This window comes from Antennarius striatus, chromosome 3, assembly GCF_040054535.1.
Source record: "Antennarius striatus isolate MH-2024 chromosome 3, ASM4005453v1, whole genome shotgun sequence".
Taxonomy (NCBI): domain Eukaryota; kingdom Metazoa; phylum Chordata; class Actinopteri; order Lophiiformes; family Antennariidae; genus Antennarius; species Antennarius striatus.
The window spans coordinates 22,509,437-22,529,645 of record NC_090778.1 but is presented as its reverse complement, the minus strand read 5'-3'; the positions used below and the strand labels follow the sequence as shown (position 1 = coordinate 22,529,645).

General features: G+C 45.5%; 1 protein-coding gene across 2 annotated transcripts in view; it reads left to right on the top strand.

Annotated features, from left to right (window-relative positions):
- Positions 1-20,209, top strand: part of fam222aa (family with sequence similarity 222 member Aa) — a 46,706-nt gene that overhangs the window by 10,787 nt on the left and 15,710 nt on the right. Inside the window, exons 1-2 of one of the 2 annotated variants that reach the window (XM_068310791.1) lie at positions 15,157-15,244; positions 15,387-15,529. In XM_068310791.1, the coding sequence (XP_068166892.1) occupies positions 15,433-15,529 (97 nt within the window). In that variant the 5' untranslated portion in view covers positions 15,157-15,244; positions 15,387-15,432. Of the gene's footprint in view, positions 1-15,156; positions 15,245-15,386; positions 15,530-20,209 lie in introns of those variants that run through there. The other variant, XM_068310790.1, reaches the window with a different exon arrangement.

Below are 20,209 nucleotides of genomic sequence, written 5' to 3'. Positions count from 1 at the left end.
TAACAATATTAGACATCTAGTGGTGGTGGTGGGTTGACGCTGCTGATGTCTGCATATAGCCAGCACCCCCTGGACCCACCTGATAACTGGGCTTCCTCATCTTTTGCTGCTCTCCTGGTGCTTTCTGTGTTTTCCATCTGCATTGTGGCTTGAGATTTATGGTCATTTTCTTTTCTGCATAGTTATTGATTCCCTTCAGGCTGCTTGCTTAGAATAAGCGTTTATTTTTCTTCTTCTTCTTCTTCTTCTTTTTTTTTAAATTCTCACCTCTTCCTTGAAAACAGTGGCATTTTGCTGCTGTTCAATCATGTTTGACGATAGCAAACAGCAGATAAAGAAACTTAAACCCGTATGTGTTTAGCAGACAATTTGTTTGAGGAAGACACAAGCATGAATGAAATAACGGTGTCCTTTCACAGATCTCTTACCACCCACAAAAAGCAATCTCGTCTCAACTTTAAAAAAGGTTTTCTGCGCTCTATTTTCACGAACTTTTGTGTTTAAATAGGTGTGATTTGTTAGCATTTCCCAAGTGGTAAAAAGTCTTTCTTGTCAAATGGATAATAAAGCTCTCAACACCTACTGCTTTGCACTTTCTTATTCAAAATGGTGGTATATGGTGGTGGTATTTGACATCTCTGCATTTAGAAGATATGACTTCCTCATGGTGTGTACTGTCTTTGTGAAAAGAAAGACAGTGATGGCTAATCGACCTCGCCATTCAGAGCCACATGATTGTGAGACTGCTGGTCAATGTAAATTGATACAGTTTCCCCTACAGGGAGCTACGACTGCTTTGTGATCATCTGAGTGATCAACCAGCCATGTGTGCATGGCTGAGTCCTGTTTTCTTTGTGTATGACCTCACTCCTGCTTGATGAATGGCATGGATTTCTGTGCGATGTGAACCTCGTGCATGCCTGGGTCTGAAAGAGCCGAGTTGTCCTTGAAGTGAGGCTGAAACTGCGAGTCTCTGAACATGCAAATTCTATGGATGCTGGGGTGGTTTTTGTTCTTCTTAGCAGGTTAATCACAAACGCTGCCATCTGAGATTCACATGCTGCCCCCCCCCCCCTTTCCTCCTGTGTCCCCCGGCAACCAGCCAGAGCACCTTGCATGCAGCCACGAGCCTCCACCCCTCTGGCCGTCCTCCAAAAGAGATCTTCTATGTTCTTCCAGTCTCAAAGCATTTTCAAAAGCTCAGCTATGTCCATGTGGGCCCCTCCTTCCTGACCCCACCTCCCCTAGACGGCACTCTTGACCGGCTGCCCCATTGTTTCCAGGGGTGGGTGGTGGTGGGGTGGATGAGAAGCCGCCTGCGCCGACGCAATCCTTCACTCAATAGGTGCTCCATCTGTTGACTGCGTGACTCTGGGGTACAAGCAGGGATTTTTGCTCAGTCTGGGCAGGGGTGTGAAAGGCCCTATCTCAGGGGGTTTCCTGAATGGCGTTTTAAAATTGCACCAGCGGAGTGATGCCCCACCCCCACCCCCACCCCACCCCAACCCATCAGCCTGACACAGCAGGCTGGGTGTGTGTAGGATGAGAGGCCCTCATTGTGCCTGCTCACAGGCCCCTAGGCAACAGGGTCACCTTGTTCCTAAACAAATTCTGCCCTCAGTAGAATTGTTGGCACTGCATGTCTGCTTGTGTGTGTGTGTGTGTGTGTGTGTGTGTGTGTGTGTGTGTGTGTGTTTTGAGCGTATTTGAGTAAGTATAAGAATGCATCATCAGGAGAGGGCAGAGGCCTTGGCTGCGAGGACATTTATCTCCCATCTCTGCCTTTCACATCAAGACCTATTCAGTGCAACCCGTCTGCATGAGGCTTTCAAAGGATATTACACACTGAGCAACACTCTGGGCTGCTTTACAGGTCACACCGCTCTCAATGAGCGTTTAGACCAACAAAGCTGCTGATGTCATTTTCTATTTATCTCGTATGTTCAGCCTAGAAAGGGGGGAAAAAAAACCAACATCATCCTTGTTTTGTCTCACATGAATTTGAGCTCCGATCTCCGGAATAAATGGCAGAGCTCTTTAAATGCCGATCTGTCCATGCAGCTGGTCTTTCTTTTTATCAGGAAGTATTTGTGAACAAAATTTTTTTTTTAAAATCAAGAATTAATCTGTGGCTGTTTTGGCTTCAGCAATTAATGTTGAAACTCCAGTTCATCATATTTTTTTGTATTGAAGTCCTCTGTCTATCTGTGTGGGAGTTGTTTTGAATTTTCTCTTTTGTGAAAAATAGGCAGGATCCTGACCTCCGGTTCGTTTTCTGTTTCCTGAATAAAATTTCTATGGACTAAAAGAAAATCTTGTTTTTTGGAAGGACTTTGACTTTTAATTACTAAGTCGCGTTTGCCACTATATGACTAAACTGGTGTTGTTCCTTTGGTACTATTTAATGGAGTTGTCCTTCTGGTTTGTCTTTTCTTACCTCGTGTCAGTCCTACATTAAGTTCTCTTTTCCTTCTTCACACCTCCACAGCTTCACCACCGGTAAACCCCTCAGCTCCTACAGGATATCTTCTAATACACCTTCGTTAACATGATTAAAGTCATGTTGTCCTCTCCCTGTGCTTCCTTTCCGCCCTCCTCCATCAGGTTTAAATCTGTTGTATCAGATGGGGAAGAAGGTGGCTGGTTCAGGTCTGGAGTGTCCTCACCAGGCGAGACAGAGTCAAAGGGGAAGGGGGGTGTTGAATGGATTGAGTGGAGGTGAAAAAAAAAAACCAAACTGCGGTGACAGCAGAATGAATAAATTGAAAAAACTCCCTCATTTTAGATTGTCTATCGCTGGTGACAAAAGATCTGATAGGCAAGCGGCCCGGGTTTCCGGCGCATCCGTCCCAATAGAGCTGTGAATAACTGGTCTATCTCCACACTGCTTAGCACTGGCCCCGCACTTAATAATTCATACAGTGTGAAATATTTTACCCGGTACAGATATGCCAAAGAGCTGCTGCCAGCCGGCGGGGGCGGCGAGGGGGGTGTCCCTGTGGTGCTAATTTGGGGGATGGTGACGTGTGTAGATTTCTAAGGGGTGGGGGGGGGGATGTGGTCCAGAAGAGATGCATCAGACACATTCACACTCCGTTATTGGAAAGCACCGAGCTGGAGATGGAGGGAGTGAGCGTGAAAGAGAGCAGCTGACATTTAACTCGTGGCTGAAGAACAGAGGAGGGAAATGCACGTCCATTTAAGCAGACTGAATAGTAAAAAAGCGTCTGTCGGGCTAAAAGGGGCTGTAAAACCGCTCTATAGTTGTGGTTGGGGTGTTGCGGTTGCAGACGCCTGGTTTACATTTCCAGTTTCCATCAGGTGCCTTCTCCTGCCTCAGGCTCTTGCAAGAGCATCAGCATCCAATAGCAGCTCTCACGGTCCCTGACCTTATTGTCCCCTTCATTCGTGGAGTTCACGCCACCTTATTCTCCGCAGCAACGAACCCAAAGCTATAGCATAATGGCCTTGCTCGCACGAGCATGCATGAGCATGTGCAGATGTGTGCTCGCCCGTGATAGTGGCGTGCCATGTGTGTCCTTTGTGTGCAGCAGGGCTGTGAGGTTTTGTCTGCGGCGTTCCACAGCACAGTCCTGTACAAACTGGGTTTTTATGGTTCGTATTCAGTCCCTGATACCAATTATGCAAACTATTAAAAATTTAAGGAGGACAGTCTTTTATAATTTAATCCTAAAGTAATAGATTCTATTAAAAATGCATGAGAGGAGCTTTATAGATGGAGCTAGAATTAGTGTCTATCAAAGGGTCCACTCAAGGATGCAGAAGGAATGGGAGGCCGGAGTAATGGTATTGCCTCATTATTCAAATAGGATATGATTACCACAGAACAGGAGTCCCTCAGAGCTGGAGTAGAGCTTGCTGGCCGCTCTGATCACAAACAGCTACTCGGCGAGAGAGAGATGTTCCCAGTTCTGGTGAACTGATTTTCCGGTTTTAACTTGCACAAATGGGGTTCAAAGATTTGTTTCTTGCTCAAAGCTTTTTGTCGCCCAAGTAATCTTTCTGCTCAGGTTTCTCGAGCCCGGTGCATCCCTCGAGATTGTTCGGTCTTGTCCTCGCTGAGAGCATGTAGAGGGTGTTCAAGCACGAAAACAGGAAGCCTGCAGTGGTGTAACTTAATGGTTCATGCAGCAAGCGATGAGCAGACCTTTCACTGGCCTCCGGGCTCCTTGCTTTACCCCACAGAGCTTCCTGGACAGGTGGAGAGCAGAGTGAAGACTTCCCACACTATATGTGCTGTTTTAAACAAAGTGTAGTTATTTTGATTCTTCCTTTTTACACCTTTCAGCCACTTCTGTGCTTCATCCTATTTTGGCAGAGTGGCAGGCGGAACAGTCTGTATGCCCCACAGGTTTTATGGTGTGCAGACAGCTGTAGAATTTCATTCTGTCGTTATTGATGCCTGATACAGATAGAGAACTGAAGTTAGTCAGATACAAAAACTAAAGAAAGGGGCTAATTAATGTGTTTGAAGAATTGGGTAGAAAAAGCCAATAACAAGTGGAACCCTGCTAAAGCTTAGATGGATTTGAAGTTTTTCCTGTGAGGTAAATTCTTTGCCTTTTTGATGTAATGGCTGCCTGTTTGTGGAATAAATCCAATAGGCTTAATCGATCATCTCCATAGAAAGGTCAAGAGGAGAAGCTTTGGTGTTTGAAGTGCTTATCTATGGAGGAGCGCCAGAAATGTGACACCTCTTTATGAGTGGGTGGCGGTGGGCAGATTAGTGAGGGACAGGGTGGCCCAGGGGCATGATTTAGGGAGATTCAGCTCTGAATACTCTGCACATATCAGAGAGAAAGAGAGAGAGAGAAAGAGAGAGAGAGAGAGAGAGAGAGAGAGAGAGAGAGAGAGAGAGAGAGAGAGAGAGAGGAAAAATTATAAGACGACTTCCTCCAATCTCTATTTTCAACAGAAACGCATATCAGTCTATTAAAAAGAGAAATGTTCACATGCAAAAAAAAAAGGCGAGAGGAAATAAAACAAGGGGGTCTCCAGCAAGTACTAAAAGGTGAACAAGTGTATTGGTTTTAACCTTTATGTCAACGCGTTCTGTTTAATGTTGCTTGAAGTTACTGGTTGGTTTCATCCCTCTGCAGTCTAATCTAATCTGGAGAGGGTGGCCGCGGGCAGCATCTGTGCTCCGAGTTGAAATAGGGCTTTCTCTCTTCCTAATCCTCTATCCAGGGATCACTCAGTAGGGTGAAGACAATTACCAGCCTGCTTTCTCATGCTAATGGAATCTCTAACTAGATCTTAGAGAAAGAGGAAAAAATAGATGGAGGAAGAAGAAAGCGGGGACAGTGGCGCAGAAAGATGACCCAACTAAAATGGGTTTTTAGATTATCATTTAATTATTGATAGAGACCTAGTTGTAGGGCCGTAGGTCAGGATTTGGAAAGCAGTTTCTGAGAAAGGAGATAGATTATCAAGTTATTCTTGGTGTGTGTGTGTGTGTGTGTCGGTGTCTGTGTTGTGTAGTGTCAGGAAGTTGCTGACAGGACTGATGTCACCGAAGTATCAGCAGCTGTGTGCGAGGTAGTCTGGCTTTCACCTTTTTATCACCTGCCTCCAGCAAGGTGTCTGGAGTGGTCTTAAATTGCATTAATATGCAGGAATTTATAGATTGCCTCCCTTGGCATTTCTACAGGGAGGGGAAGAGAGTATTACAGTCTCCATCTGCACTAATTACTGGGTCTTGGCAGTGTTACGTGTCTCTTGTGAAGGACAAACCAAGGCACCAAGCAGTAACACACAGCAGACGGAGCTCATCTGCTGGGGGAGTCTTCAGGAGGAGGGATGTCTCCGGGGCATTTTTATTCTGATGTGTTTGATGCGTTTGGAGCCTCGACGATCATAAAAGATCTGTGCTCGCAACATCAATAAACTAAACGACTTTGTCCAACTTCCTTCATTTAGAGCTCGGCAAGAAAAGCTAACAGGTTTTGTACCTGATTTGGGCGGCAGTCGCTCGTTGGCTTTAACCGTTGTCGTTAAATGCATCGGCGTATATCTTTTTTAATCCTGCGTGTCAGGAGCTTTAAAATCAAGGCAGCTCAAGAGTAAATCTGAACAGGTGTACATCAAACGCATTCCCCTTGAAGTCTACTTCTGAGACCTGAAACAGAAAGCAAGTCTTTGATTTACCAAATAAATTACACTAGCTGGAAAGAGAAAAAAAAAAGATATCAAAAGTCCTTTAGAGAGAACCGATAATCAGACTCCATGTGTACCGTTATCTCCGCCATGACCTCGCTTCTTGATTTTCTCTGAAGCTGGTTGAGCCAGCTGATAACAGAAACCCTTATCGGGTTGCTTTTGTCATGGAAAGCATCTTCCAATTTCAGTCATTACAACCTGCCCACTTTTTCACTTCCCCTAGTCATTGAGCACTGACACCAAGACCTTGCCTGTGAAAACCAAGAGATCGATACTTAAACTCCTTCCACCACTGGCTGCCACACTGCCAGCTTTCTGCCTCAAATCTATATGCAGTAATTCCTCGGCTTGTTGCAGGCTTCTGCGGTTGTCTGTCTGCCTGTCAGGAAGAATTCTTGGATTGCTGCTGCACAGACGTCTTGCTGGTATTTGTGCCATCTGCGCCTTTAGCCAGCAGGTGATTACGAACTGCAGCTTCACTTCCGACTCTGTCCTATTGGGTTTTATCTGCTGGTACGGTCAGGGCCAGCCTTCAGAGCGGGTTGACCGCAGCTGGAAAACTCACCTTATTGGGTGAAGACAAAGGCTCAACAATGGGGAAAATAGAAAATAATGTGCAGGAAAATACCTTTTGCTTCCTGTTGGCTCATTTAAACGTGAGTCTGCATCATCCTGTCTTTTCTAGTCCCCAGCATCCAGCTGAGCAGAAATGGCTTCGTTACACTTCAGATATATCAAATGAGATCAATGTCAACATATCAACGGTACGCCGTGTGATCGCCTTGTGGTCTTCACGACACACTAATGGTATGCATGGCTGATTATTGGATCTGTGACACTCCGGAGTGAAAGATGGCGGAGTTGTTCTACGGACCATGAGAATTAGGGTCACCTTAGGCCCCGCAGAGCGTGGCGTCGGAGTCAGGCTTCAGCAAGAAAGAGAAGAAATCACATTGTTTGAATTTAATTATATTCCATTGATTTATTGAACAGCCATTAATAAGCATACATTTTGAGGCAGGGCTATTTTCCATGCTTTTCTCCCCTGATGTCTCTTATCCCTGATTCTCTCGCCTGCTCGCTCCATTTCATCATAAATTGACATAAGCCTTTCTTTGAAGTTCAGGAGCCAGGCTGAGAAATGACAGCACAACAAACAATGAACAAAAGACAATAAGACAATGAACTCTGTTTGAATATTCAAGTAAGCCACGATAGGATGGTTAGTGGTGGTGGTGATGGTGGGGAGAGTCCTTGTTTTATTGTTGTTGTGTTCAGCCATCAATGGACCTGTCTGGGACAATAAAGGATTGTGTCACGTCGGGATAAGGAATTTTGCAATATCAACAATGCTCTACAAATGGTGTGTAATCAGGTTTAGTGAGGAAATATAAATTCCTGCATGAAAAAAAAAAAAAAAAGCACAGCTCATTTTTCACTTCTGGCTGAAGTTGCTGTAGAGGTTTGGTGATTTATGTTTCTGTCCTGCCTGGTGAGGTTGCAACTCCAACAAAAAGGAAATAAAGACAATAATCTGTTTTTCACAGGGATATTTGGTTTAAATAGACTTAGACTTGCATTTGATTAACAGCAGCCCCTGGGGGTGTATCTGCGTTCAACAGTTTAGCATAAACTCCACGGCTCCCCTTCACATCTGTTCTGCATGTCACGACATACACAGGGTTTCTGCGTGAAAGTGGCGTTAGATGGCAACTGATGCCGCTGCCTTACAACACAGTAGAAGAAAGGCTGAGGCAATAAGAAGAGAAGAGGATGGGTTTCCCCTGTGGATTGTCTGACAATCTTAAACCATGCTCTCATTGCTCAAACTCCCTCGTTGGCATCAACAGGAGCGCAGAGGCTCAGTGATGTTGTAAAAGCTTCTTGTGCTGGCGAAGAGCAGCTTTTACTGGGGGGTGGGCTTGGGTGGGGGTGGGCTCACTCAGGGTGGGACAGCAGGCATGTGTTGGGTTTAGTCTGATGATTGGCATGCAGGATTTTCATCTTTTTAAATTTGATTAAAAAATCCGGCAGTTTTATCTCAGATTTTGATTGATGTCGGTGCAGCTCAGTGATCCTCTCTCAGTTTCAGATTTGATCAACTCCAGACAGATTTTACCTTTTCTTAAAACTGCAAGTGAATGTCTGTGAAGGTTCTCAGTCATCCATGTCCAGCTGAATCAAGAAGAGCACAAAGTTTATTCTTTTTGTTTTGCAGTTCTTGATATACAAGTGAATAATTTCTACACATTTTAGTGACATAGTGTCCATCTAGACTATTGTAATATCGCTCTGTTTCAGAGTTCTGTGTTTGCACTGATCATTCTGTGTGATATTATTATTGTTTTACTTGACGTAGTTTCCACAGACCATATTGCAATTATTTACAGAAGATAACAGATTATTTATTAAACTGTCCCACAGGTCCAGCTCTGTTATCTTTCCATGTCATTGAGATTGAAGTTAGAAGCTAATGTCAGTCCACTTTGATTCTTTTCCTCTTTATCATGAATATACTTCTGTATTCATAGTCGAGAAAGCTTTTTACGTCTTTCAGCAATATGTTACAGCCTTACCATCCTGCTCATTTTTCTCTTTTGTAGTATAATACATGAACATTTCAAAATGACACTGATCACGATCTTGTAGATGACATAATTGCCTTCCGTGGAAATGTTGATCCGTGTTTTGTGGGCTCTGAATTCGCTGTGAATGTCACCGTTTCATTCAAGGGTAAACTAGCTTTTCATGCTTTGTCACATAACCTACAGTATGCACAGCGTACTTATGTGTGAGCTTCACTTAATGATCAACTGACTTCAAGGTCAAGCTAATCAGGGTTTAGCCTACTCTACAGTCCTGTGCACTTCTCACCTAAAGTGTAGGTGTAAAAAGTGCAGTATGCAGAGACTTACATAACTGATCCTCTGGTAAACCCTACCAAACACTTCATACGTAATACTTAAGAGATTTACAGGCTCTAGATGTTTCTCAGGAGTGGAAGGTGTGTTATTTTCCTCAGTAGCTTTTTTATAAGGGCGTATTTTAGAGTATTTTATCAATTTGCGTACAGATACCAAAGTTCTAAGCTGGAACATATGAATCTGGCTGGGTCCTTGAACAAACAGATCCTGATTCAGACCAGTATACATATTTGAATAAAAAACGATTGGTGGACCTTCTGTATTAAGTAACCTGACGGGCTTCCATGTTATCAGAATGCTGCTCACGTAACGTTGACCAAAAATGTGCGGTTTAATTTGACTCAATTTTTCAGGGGACCTTCAGCAGCCCTCATCCCAACATTTGCAACGCATCAAACCAACTCATGATTGGTCTGCATGTTCAAACTGTCTCAGCATGAATCTGAATATAAATTTCAATCGTTAATTTACTACAACTCTTTGCAATTTATTTTATTTTTTTATGGTTTGAAAGCGGTTACCGTATAGCCATAATGGCTCACTGCCTTCAGAGCCCATTATTTACCATTAGTAAACCCAGCCCGGCACAGAGATTCTGCAGTTGGCTGTGAAGTCAATTAGTCCTCATTGCTGTTACAGGGTTGACATTAGTCTAGTCAGCCGTGTTTTGATTCGAGATGACAGACGACTCACTGTTCACTACTTGCTATTGGATTGCCAGACATTCCTCACCCTTTATCCCATGGGTGAAGCTATTGAAGCTGACTGGAATATGGAAAAGCTCACTGCCGAGTGTTTTTGCCAAGATGCTCTTCATCTGCAGAGAAGCCTCTTATAAATACAACTGCACGCCACAAGGCCGTATAAGCCCCAATAACGGTGACATGCTGCATCGTATACATACGAGTCAGCTGCCAATATGTGAGTCCAACACTGTATATCATGGCAATAATGCCTAAACTGCAGGCCTTTAAACACAATGGCCTTTTGTTGTGCTGGTTATTTATTGTGCTGGTGTGAGGTTGTGCAGAGCTGGTGGGTGAGTGCATCCAGGGGCCCGTATTGTGAGGGAATCAGTGGTTCTTGTTTGTGGAGCATGATGGCTTTGTTTAACAAAGCTTTTTTTTTTTTATGTCCCAAAGTGCGTGGCTGTCGGCAAAATTTCCCCCTCAGAATTTTTTGTTTGTGCGTTTTTGTCGTGGTGTTGGTGGATCGGGGTCAGCAAACACAACCCTCTCATTGTGCGCCCTGTCCAAGCAGGCCAGTTGTGTGTCAGGTACATGTGAGCATAATATGAATATAGTATGAGCACAAATTATTTAGTGTGGGTGTGTAGAAAGTGGCAAAGCAGAAAGGGGTCCACTGCAAGCCCTTCCTAATGGAGCTTTTCACTCTCCCTGCATTCATGTGATGGTATGATGACAGAGGGGGGGAGGGGGGTACCCGGGGATTAAGGGGGTAGAAGCAGCGCCTTGTTAAAGAAAAAGAAAGGGTCTGAGTGTGTCGATTGGATTAACTTGTTTGGGCTTATTAAGAGGGGAGACACAGCAGCTTGTTAAAAGCACTGCATGGGGCATCCCACAGTGAGACGGCAGGGTCACCATTCAATTAGGCTGAAACCCCACCTCCGCTCATTGTGGTGGCTGTCTGCCTGGAGCTCGCACCACGACCGGGCCTGTACCGGGAGGTGGGGGGGGGGGCTGGGGGGGGGGGCTGCACAAGAACAATGATAAAAGACAGTTCTGCACAAACATTTATGATGATTTTTTTTTGGGCCACAAGATTGGAAAATATAACGATTCTAATTCATGAAAAGGCAAATATTACTTCTGTTTCCTGTCTGCCTCTCTGTCCTGAACCCCTTTCACACATTCAGTCCTTCCTTAAACTGGTCAGAAACATTTCCTGGATGAGGTTAAGAAATATTGAGGAATTCTGTATTGTTCATGTTTTAGTTACAATAATATCCGGATGCTTACCAGAAACTAAAGACTTTTGAAGAATAGTGACCCCGGACAAAACCGACACCTTACCCACCATGATTCCAAAAATATGAAGAGGCGTCTTCTGCCTTTTGCAGTTATCCACGGCCATGGTTCTTCTTCTATTCAGCCTTACAGCTGGTGACTCAAGTCACGAGGTGTAGATAAATCTAATAACAAAATGATTTATATGAAGGTTCAGATCCCCACCCTGGCAGAAAGTTTTTATTCTTTTAGTGCCGTACTGCCAAAAATGTTCTTTTTAGACATTTGTTTTTACACCCCTGGTGACGGATCGCGTTTCCATGATTCTTGCCGTGGAGAACAAAACTTTACTCCTGTATATATTTCACGTGTGACTAATGAAAGTGATAAAGGAAAGACCTTGATCCTGAAAAAAAGCAAACCTACTATTTTGAATGTCGTGTTTGGAAACTAATCAGTTTTTGATGCTCAGATTCGTTGCGGGCCGCCGCATCACAAAGTCTGGAGATTTGATACCCTGCTCCAGTATCAGCTGCTTCGGTCTTTCTTTCTTCTCAAAATGCACACATACAGTCCATTTATTCAGTCATGACCACCCTGTTCCGCTCTGCACTCTGCAGGATGCTTATCTGGACAGACAGCTTTGGGCACAGGGAGCCATCTCTTCTGATCTACCCTGCAGTTTAAGAACCTTTTAACTTAGAAATAGCCGACTGCCAAGCCAGACGATGCTTGTGTCCAGCTCGTTCCTTCATCTCGTGGCACTGATCTCATGCCTCCATTTCTGCAGCTGCAGTGTTAGGAGAACAGGGAGGCGCCAATAGATATCCCTGCATCATTGTAGCAGGAGAAGTGTGAATGGATTTTAGGGGTGAGTGATAGGCAGGCGTTTTTATTTATTTATTTATTAGTTTTGGTAATATCGTGAGTGTCTTCTACACCCTGGACATCATGACAGATGATGGGTCTCAGGGTTTTGGCTTGGAGATAATTTTTTTTTATTTTTGCCCACAGCCTAATAGGATGGGATGAGGGGAAAGGGGACACAGCAAAGAGACAAAGACTTGCTCCTTCTGCTTCGCTCTTAAAGGTGATAATAAGAGAAAATTGTTTTCTGAAATTGAACTGAAAAAGTGGGTCTCCTACAGCAAAACACGAGCCTCAGAATACATTGGGTGAGCAGCAAATGGAGAAAAATGGAGGGTAGTTACTTGATTGTCTTTCATTTTAGAGAGGAGAAAACTGTGGAGGTATCTCCTTTTAGGACTAGCTTTTAGTCTCAATCTGCAGCATGTGTCCCTTTCCTCTCTCTCAGCCGCTATCCTTTAACAAATGGGATGTGAGGATGGGCTCATTTTGAAATTAGTATCCTCACAGAGAGGACACAGAGAAAGGATTATGTGAATAGCCAGTAATGAGCTCAAAGTGCCAGTGTGTTTGGGCCAGGCCTGCCTGTCTGGGAGAGGAAATGGCACCACTAGTGACCTTTTTTGCTCAAGCACCTGGCGAGAAATAGAGTGGCCCCTCTCTTGCATCTGCAATGTGTGTTACCATGCTCGTTTGTGTTAATGTGAGTGTATTATGTGTGAGTGCATGAGTGTATGCGCGTGTGTGTGTGTGTGTGTGTGTGTGTGTGTGTGTGTGTGTGTGTGTCAGAGAGAGAGAGAGAGAGAGTCAAAGATTTAAATTACTTATATTTATTCAAAAGAAATGCCATTTTCACACCATCACGTTTGCACTGAAAGTGTTGTTTTGTGTTGCTTCTGTCAGGCTTTAAAAATACACTTTTGACATGGAGTGTTAAGTCGGTTATACAAGCCTCAGGGTCTGAGGTCAAATTTAACGCCTTGTGAAAAACGGTTTATTTAAAAATCCTTTTCCGTGAATGAAAGAGTGACTCCTGTGAGGTGTTTTTCTGTAACACCTGCTTCTAATCTTAAAGTATTCATAGCCAGAAGGTCATTCAACATTAATTATAGGCGGTAAATTGTATTGTGTTTGTCTTTCATGCTACCTTCCTTCATTTCTCAATCCATACTTAAATCAGATTTTATTTTATCCATGTGGAAAAATTTTTTTTGACACAAACAGTGCGATAAAACAGCGGCAGTCATATATATATATATACTGTACAGCTCTAAGGCGTTTTGTGAAGCCGCAGTCTGTGTGTGGGAGATGATTGAATCTTAAACAAATGCACGGAATAATGAAAATGTCAGTTTTTTGTTTAAAATATCCAATCTGCATGTTTATACCTAGATTATAGACATTTGCTGTTTATTTCCTGTCCCCACATGAGGTGGCATTCAGCTCTAGCCTTGTCCCTACACACATCCTGAAAGCGATGTTCCATCCACATGTCCTCATAAGTTGTTTTCAGTTTTCTTGTGTTTACGGTTTTATGTTTATTTAAATGGAGCAACTTTCATGCTAGTTTGCTCGGAATATGTCATTATGCAGGTATGTTCCGTACAAATCAGAACAAATTGAGTTTTTCCATTAGCGGTGTCCTTGGAAGCAACTTTTCTAGTTAAGAAAATTTAATGTTCACATAATTTTCCATGTGGCAATAAATCTTCTGAAATCAAAAATAATGCTCTTGAATGAATGTGTGTTATCTGATTCTTTCCAAAAAAACCCCAACAATATTGTGTTGTTGTTTTTTTTAACTTGTCTTACTTTTAAATCACAGTTTTCCTCTTCGATCAAATATTTCAAGGGGTCAGTTAAGTGAAAGTTTTGATTTACTGCCTTCATAGGTGGTTTATTATTCGTATTCATTTCATGAGTGATCTATATTTTGCTTTATTTCCCCAAATGAGCCAGAACAGGAGCGGGTGCTTTATGGTCTGCCATTAATTTATCTTGCAATCATTGTAATTGCTTTCTTTCATATTAAAATGATAATCTATACAACTCAGTAATGGACTGATGGCAGGTGGCTAAATGTTCATTTAGTGATTCACTGAGAAAATAAATAACAGAGGACAAGCCTGTGACAGGCTCATGAGAAATCATTTTTCAATAATCTGCCACGCATCGTGGCAGTAGACGCTGGCGCTGACAGTGTGGATGAAATATTTGCTTCTGTTCTTTGTTTTAATATGAGAGCAGACGAGGCCAGATGGAAACGACGGTGTTTCATATCGATGTATTTTGGACAAGAGACTCAAAACACATTCAGAATTAAGATTAAGACTGCGATGCTCTCCTGCAAAGTCATACAGTAAGACCACATTTCCCAGCAAACCGCAGAATATCAGCTAAATGAACTGTAAGGAGAGAGAATCTCAATCCATATCGCATAAAAAACACTTAGTGGTTTGGCTTTAGCCGTTTTCATCTTGCGCTTTAATTCATATAGAAGGCTTTGTAATCAGTCATCATTGTTCTGTGTGACACTGGTTTGTTGCTGATGAATGATACCCTCCATGCTGCTCGATTGCTAAGGTTGTTAGAGATGGAGCTGCGGTTTTTCCTTCATATATAACCGTGTCCTGTGCTTCCACCGGGGCTGAGATGGGCTTTTTGAGAGGAAGCGAGCAGAAACTGCCTCCTTGTTGGTGAATGAAGGCGGCTGTGGGGGAAAAGAGGGAGTGCAGAGCTTGAGATTTATAGCCTAGAGGGAGATTGATTAGTGCCGTCACTAGCCCTGATGTACGGTTGGCAGTCTCCCCCTCCCAAACCATCGCACTTGCTCACACACATACACACACACACAAATGCAACCATACGGTTCAACACACACCTACACGTACATCCAGACACCGCTGGGTCCCTCAGGCCCCTCCTGACAGGCCCCCAGAGCTGTTGCATGTTAAGTTGTAGCAGACAGACTGCTGTTTTTCCAGCATTACCATTTTTTGCTGTCCATAGATAACGCCATCAATCACCACATACACACTGGGGTGGAAAGAATGTGCCTGAGTGTTGCTACTTTCAGTGTGTGTGTGTGTGTGTGTGTGTGTGTGTTTGTTTTGAGGATGGTCTCATAGGCTGGAGATGCGGTTGAATGGCTGTGTGGATGTGCTGTTTGAAGCTGCCGAGTGACTGGCCCAGACTCTGCTCTGAACCCGTGTCGACCGTACTGCCGCCGCCCCAGCGCAGGTGTGTGTTTATCATTCAGCACACACACCCGAGAGGCAGGCAGCTGCGTTCTCAATTGAATCCTGGGTGAGAAACTGAGTCCATCCTGCCCCCCGACCCAACTCCTCCTGACTTACCCCACGTCTCCACTGAGCTCTGACCCGGAATCATCCTCCTCCACTCAACCTAACGTTTCCTCTCTCTCTCTTTCTTTTTCTTTCCACTCCAGGTTGGCCGCAGAACTCCCCCGGCTGTAGTACCGTGCCCACCTCGCCATGCTGGCCTGTCTGCAGAGGAGGCAAAACCCTCCACCCCAGCACCCGGTGTGTGCCAGCAAGACCTTAGAGCCCCCACAAGCTCTCGGACGGAAATGTGAGTTTACAAAAAGACAGGGAGTGATGGAGGTCGGAAGTTCAGCTCGCCTCAAGCTGAGGAATGAGAGAGGCTTGTGTTTGTTGTTTGTGTTTAATCTATTGGTCAAGGCGAGTGATGGAAAATCGTAGTTAAGCCTGACTTTGAATAAGTGGAGTAAAATAGACTTTCCGGTTCCCGTCATTCCCCCCTCCCTTGCTACTCTGAGGAATTCTAAACAGTTTCATTCGCTCTGCACTTAAAACCTTGGATTGCCGTGTTGTTTGGCTACTCATTGTGAGGGGGGCCTGTTTAGCCATGCTGATTGTGCAGTCGTGGCAACGGGGTTGGTTGAACAGACAGAGTTCAGCGTGCCTCGGTGGCCCCGAGTGACCCCGAGGGTCCGTAAACATTTACAGTCTCCGGTCGTGGCTGCAGAGGGCGGCCTGTAAAGCATGACAGCTGCTGTGTTTGCGCTCACAGCACCACCCTCTGTCCACTCACAAATCGGTGCAAAGGGACAGAGATTAGCCGGGGCTGAAAACCATCACAGAGCTGGCAGAACCAGTTCTAACCAGTCTGGGATCAGAGAGAGAGACGGCAGTCAGGCTGGAGGCTGAATTTTATTTTATTTTTTGGAGTGTTTTGTGATGACTGGAGGAACGGTCTTCCCTCCTTATCGAATGCTGTAGTCTTTAGTTGTCTCCACTTACATGACAGGCCTATGAGGCTACTTCAATCCAATTAAATGGACTGGTGGATGGAGAGAATTGGAGCTCTAACTACCAGCTTTTACCTCAGCGTTCAGAGAGGCCTAGTGGGAATAGCACATTCTGCCCTGGAACCAGTGTGCTGAGGGAATTTGATTGGGTCCAGGTGAAGAACTGAACTGAAATTTTTCATCACACTTCCTGTGAAAAGAGTCACAATTTACATGACAGCTGGGCAAACATCTCTGCCCTCACATCTGGAGTTACTTTAAGCTGGTCTGAGCAGATGTTCCAAACGGAACCCAATGGGTGTCTGTGAGGGAACCTGAGACCACCAGAATGGGCTGCTCTTCAGCTTAGCCGGGTTCAATGGAGCTCACTAATGAGGTTTTCAGAGAGGAGAGAAGTAAAAAGGATTAGAAGAACCTGCAGAATGGAATTAGGGAAAGTAAAGGTAGAGAGGAAGCCAGAGAAATGGAAGGACTCCTCAGCAGTCATCTTAATCGATTCCCTCCTCCAATTTTGTTGGATTAGCCCACTTCCTCTTAGGGTCCTTTATTGAGGAGCCGCTAGTGGGAGTTGGGACTCCGATCAATAGAGAAGGAAAAACAGTCTCCGGTCGTCCCCCTGCCCCCCCTGGCACCGACCTTCTCATTCTCCTTCCCCACCTGTTAAATCCTTTGATTGAAAAACTAGCACAGCGACTGACTTGAGGTTCATTATGAGGATGTTTGGACATAATAGTCTTCTTGCTGTCCTTGGAGCTGAGTGTGTGTGTGTGTGGGGGGGGGGGGGGGGGGGGGGACGACCAAGTGTTGGATTTCCAGCACTGTGCAGCTCTTGGCCTCAATAAGGCATTGTTCATCCAGGACCAGAAGGGACGCAGGAAGGCAGAGTGACAGTGACTCCGGGGGTGGGCACACTCGGGTCGCCCTGTGATTGATCGTTCGTCGCCCAGTTTGTGCCAATGTGGAAAGAGGTGGCGACTAAGGTGACCTGGACCCTTGACAGGAAGCTGAATACCAGAATACACCCTCAAAAAGGGGGAGAGTGTAGGGGGGGGGGGATTTCCTGGCAGCGGGGTGGAGGTGAGGTGTGTCATCTGCATCTGCTGTGCTGAGTGTGTGTGTGTGTATATGTGTGTGTGTATGTGTGTGTGTGACTGTTTGAGGACTGGAGGTGGCAGAGCAGTTGGGATGAGAGGGCGCGGAGGGTTTTTAGAAAAAGCCCCCGCATGCAGATGCTGAGTGGCTGCACAGTTCATTGATGCGACTCCCATTAAAAATCCCTCATACCCTCAATAAAAAAGGACTTAACTGGCTCTACCATCAGCTGGAAGCGTTCAGATCGGCTCGCCAGACAATCAATTTCCCCCAAGCGCACGGAGCTTAGCGAGAGAAAAGGGAGGCGGAGAGCGGGATGTTTCCATTATCACAGCCCGCTCTCTGTCTGGACTCGGGGGTGGGTGTTGTGTGTGTGTGTGTGTGTGTGTGTGTGTGGTGGTGGTGGTGGGGATACTGTAGAGTGAGGAGTGCAGGGAAGAGAAAGGAGGGAGCAGCAGAGGGAGGTGGGGAAAGATAGACATGTGGAGAAGGGAGAGAGGGGAGCATAAAGGGAGACAGAGACGCTGGCTTTTCAAAAAGCCATTGACCGCCTGCCCTTAAAAATATCATATTGGATTAGCCTCACAGCGACGGCCTTTGATATTTTTTCTTTGGCTGTAGAATTAAAAAGAGTGCAGAGCATTGCTTGAATTATAAATCATAAGCACTTGCTTTCGCTGCACCCAAATTCTGCGCATATGTGGCTGCGCTCTCCAGCGCCTGCCCTGTCATTTTTAATTAAATCCCCCCCCTTATGGGTGACATTTGTAGCTTGCCCCCTCCTCCTTTGTCCTCCCCTCCACATCTCTCTACCACTGGCCTAGATGGAGACATGAAAAGCAGAGACGGAGCGGCGGAGCCAGGCAGGGCATCTCATGGGGTTGTGCCCCAGAGAGAGGGCATCCATTCAGAAACACCCTGAAAGTGTGTGTGTGTGTGTGTGTGGAGGGGTTGGGGGAGGGGTGGGTGGGTGCCACTGACCCGGGCCGGCTTGAGCCAGCAGCAACTTCTCTCATCCCCCTTTTATTCTTTGGATTATTGTCCCCCTCTTGGCGTTGGAAGGTCCAGGGAGTAGGTGTGGGTGTCGTAGCCCTTCTCCTGAACAGTAGCCCCCCCCAACACCACCACCACCACCACCAGCACCTTGACTCCTTCCTGTCCCAGACGGCAATTACTCTGCCACATGTCATGTAGAGAAACGACCCCTCAAGTGGTTAATGGAAATATTTCCGTCTGGCCCTTTTTTTACAGATCCCAGTGGATTTTCTTGTATTTATTCCTGGGTGTATTTGTGTTCTTTATCCTGGTCAGTGATTGGTTCAGCCTCTTTCATGTATTTGTCATGTGATTGGCTGCTGCTTTAGGCTAAACGTTGGTTTTCCGAACTGTGTCCAAACCCTGTAACCTGATAACACACACACACACACACACACACACACACACACACACACACACACACACACACACACACACACACACACACACACACACACACACACACACACACGTGGGAGCACACCTGCAGCTTTAACCCTCTGTGACACCACCCAGGAGGCCCGAGGTGCCAATCAGCCAGGTATAGATGAAACATTCCCAGAAGGCCTGGTATCCCAGGTTCATGCTATGTCAGGCCAGATTTAGCTCCCTTCCAGCTTGAATGACAGAGACAACCTGGCCATGTCACACACAGCCTGAGGACACGACATGGAGGTTCACCTGGGGATTGTGGTTTTCCTAATAGCCCTGTGCCTCTGCAGGCAAAACTGCCAGAACCATTAGTTTCCTTTGCTTTTAGCAGCTTCTCTTCCTAAGCCCCACTCCCAGGCAGTGGGAATCCGCTCAGGTAATGACCTCCAGTCACTGTTGTTGTCTGTCGGCGTGAGACATAACAGGGGAATTAGATGGCCGTATCAAATTGCAACATGTTGCTCCAACGGTTGTTATGAGAGATGGGTGGGTGGGGGGGACAGGGAAATGTTTTCATTTGAATTTTAAAAGTGGTCACAAGCATCAGCGGTAATAACCTTTTCCCTGATTGCATGTACCTTCAGGGGAGGGGGGCATAAAGGGGGGGGGGGATGGGCTGTGGTGACACACGGGACAGAGAATCTGCATGAGCTTGACCTTTTCCCACTGATTGAACTAACTTGGATCTAACTCCCATTTGGAATTCCACGGAGTGTCCACAGAGACTATCATTATTCCACAATTTGCAGCAGGGGAGCAGAGGTCGTGAGGTGTTTTTCATAGTCAAAGTATATTGACAGTTATCCGCAGTCTCCTTCCTCATGAATGCATACTCATTTAATCTCATTTTTTTGTTGATTTCTGGCTTTGCGTAGCCATGTGAAACGTGTCGTTCATTCTCGCATCACATCGCTGCATTGCAAAATCCAGAAGATTAATCGGGTTTCAAGGGGTTAGCCATGTGACTGTTGCTGCATTGGTCTTACCTCATGGATGCTGCGGGTTCTCCTCCTTCATGCTGTTGTCTCAGCGCTGGCAAGCACAGGATCATTTCCGGCTGGTGGCCACCCACAGAGCTATGCTTTCCCTCTGCCCTATACCTTCTGCTGTGAACACGGGGGGGCAAGTCAATCTTGATGCCGTGGGAGGTGAGCCTGAGGAAGAGGGGCTCTGCTTTAGTTTGGGTTGAAAAACATGTTCCTGGTTCCAAAAACCTCAGTTGGCATTTGGGCAGCCCAGGTGCGAGGCATTGAGACCTGCTGTCTTTGCTGGAGAGATAGGAGTGTATGGAGGGGGGTTACGGGGACACAGAGGGTCCACAGTCTCTTGCTGTCCCACAGGAAATGACAGCCAGCATGTACCATCTCTTAGCTGAGCCCACCGCAGACTAACCACGACACTCAGGTAGATTTTCTCTTTAG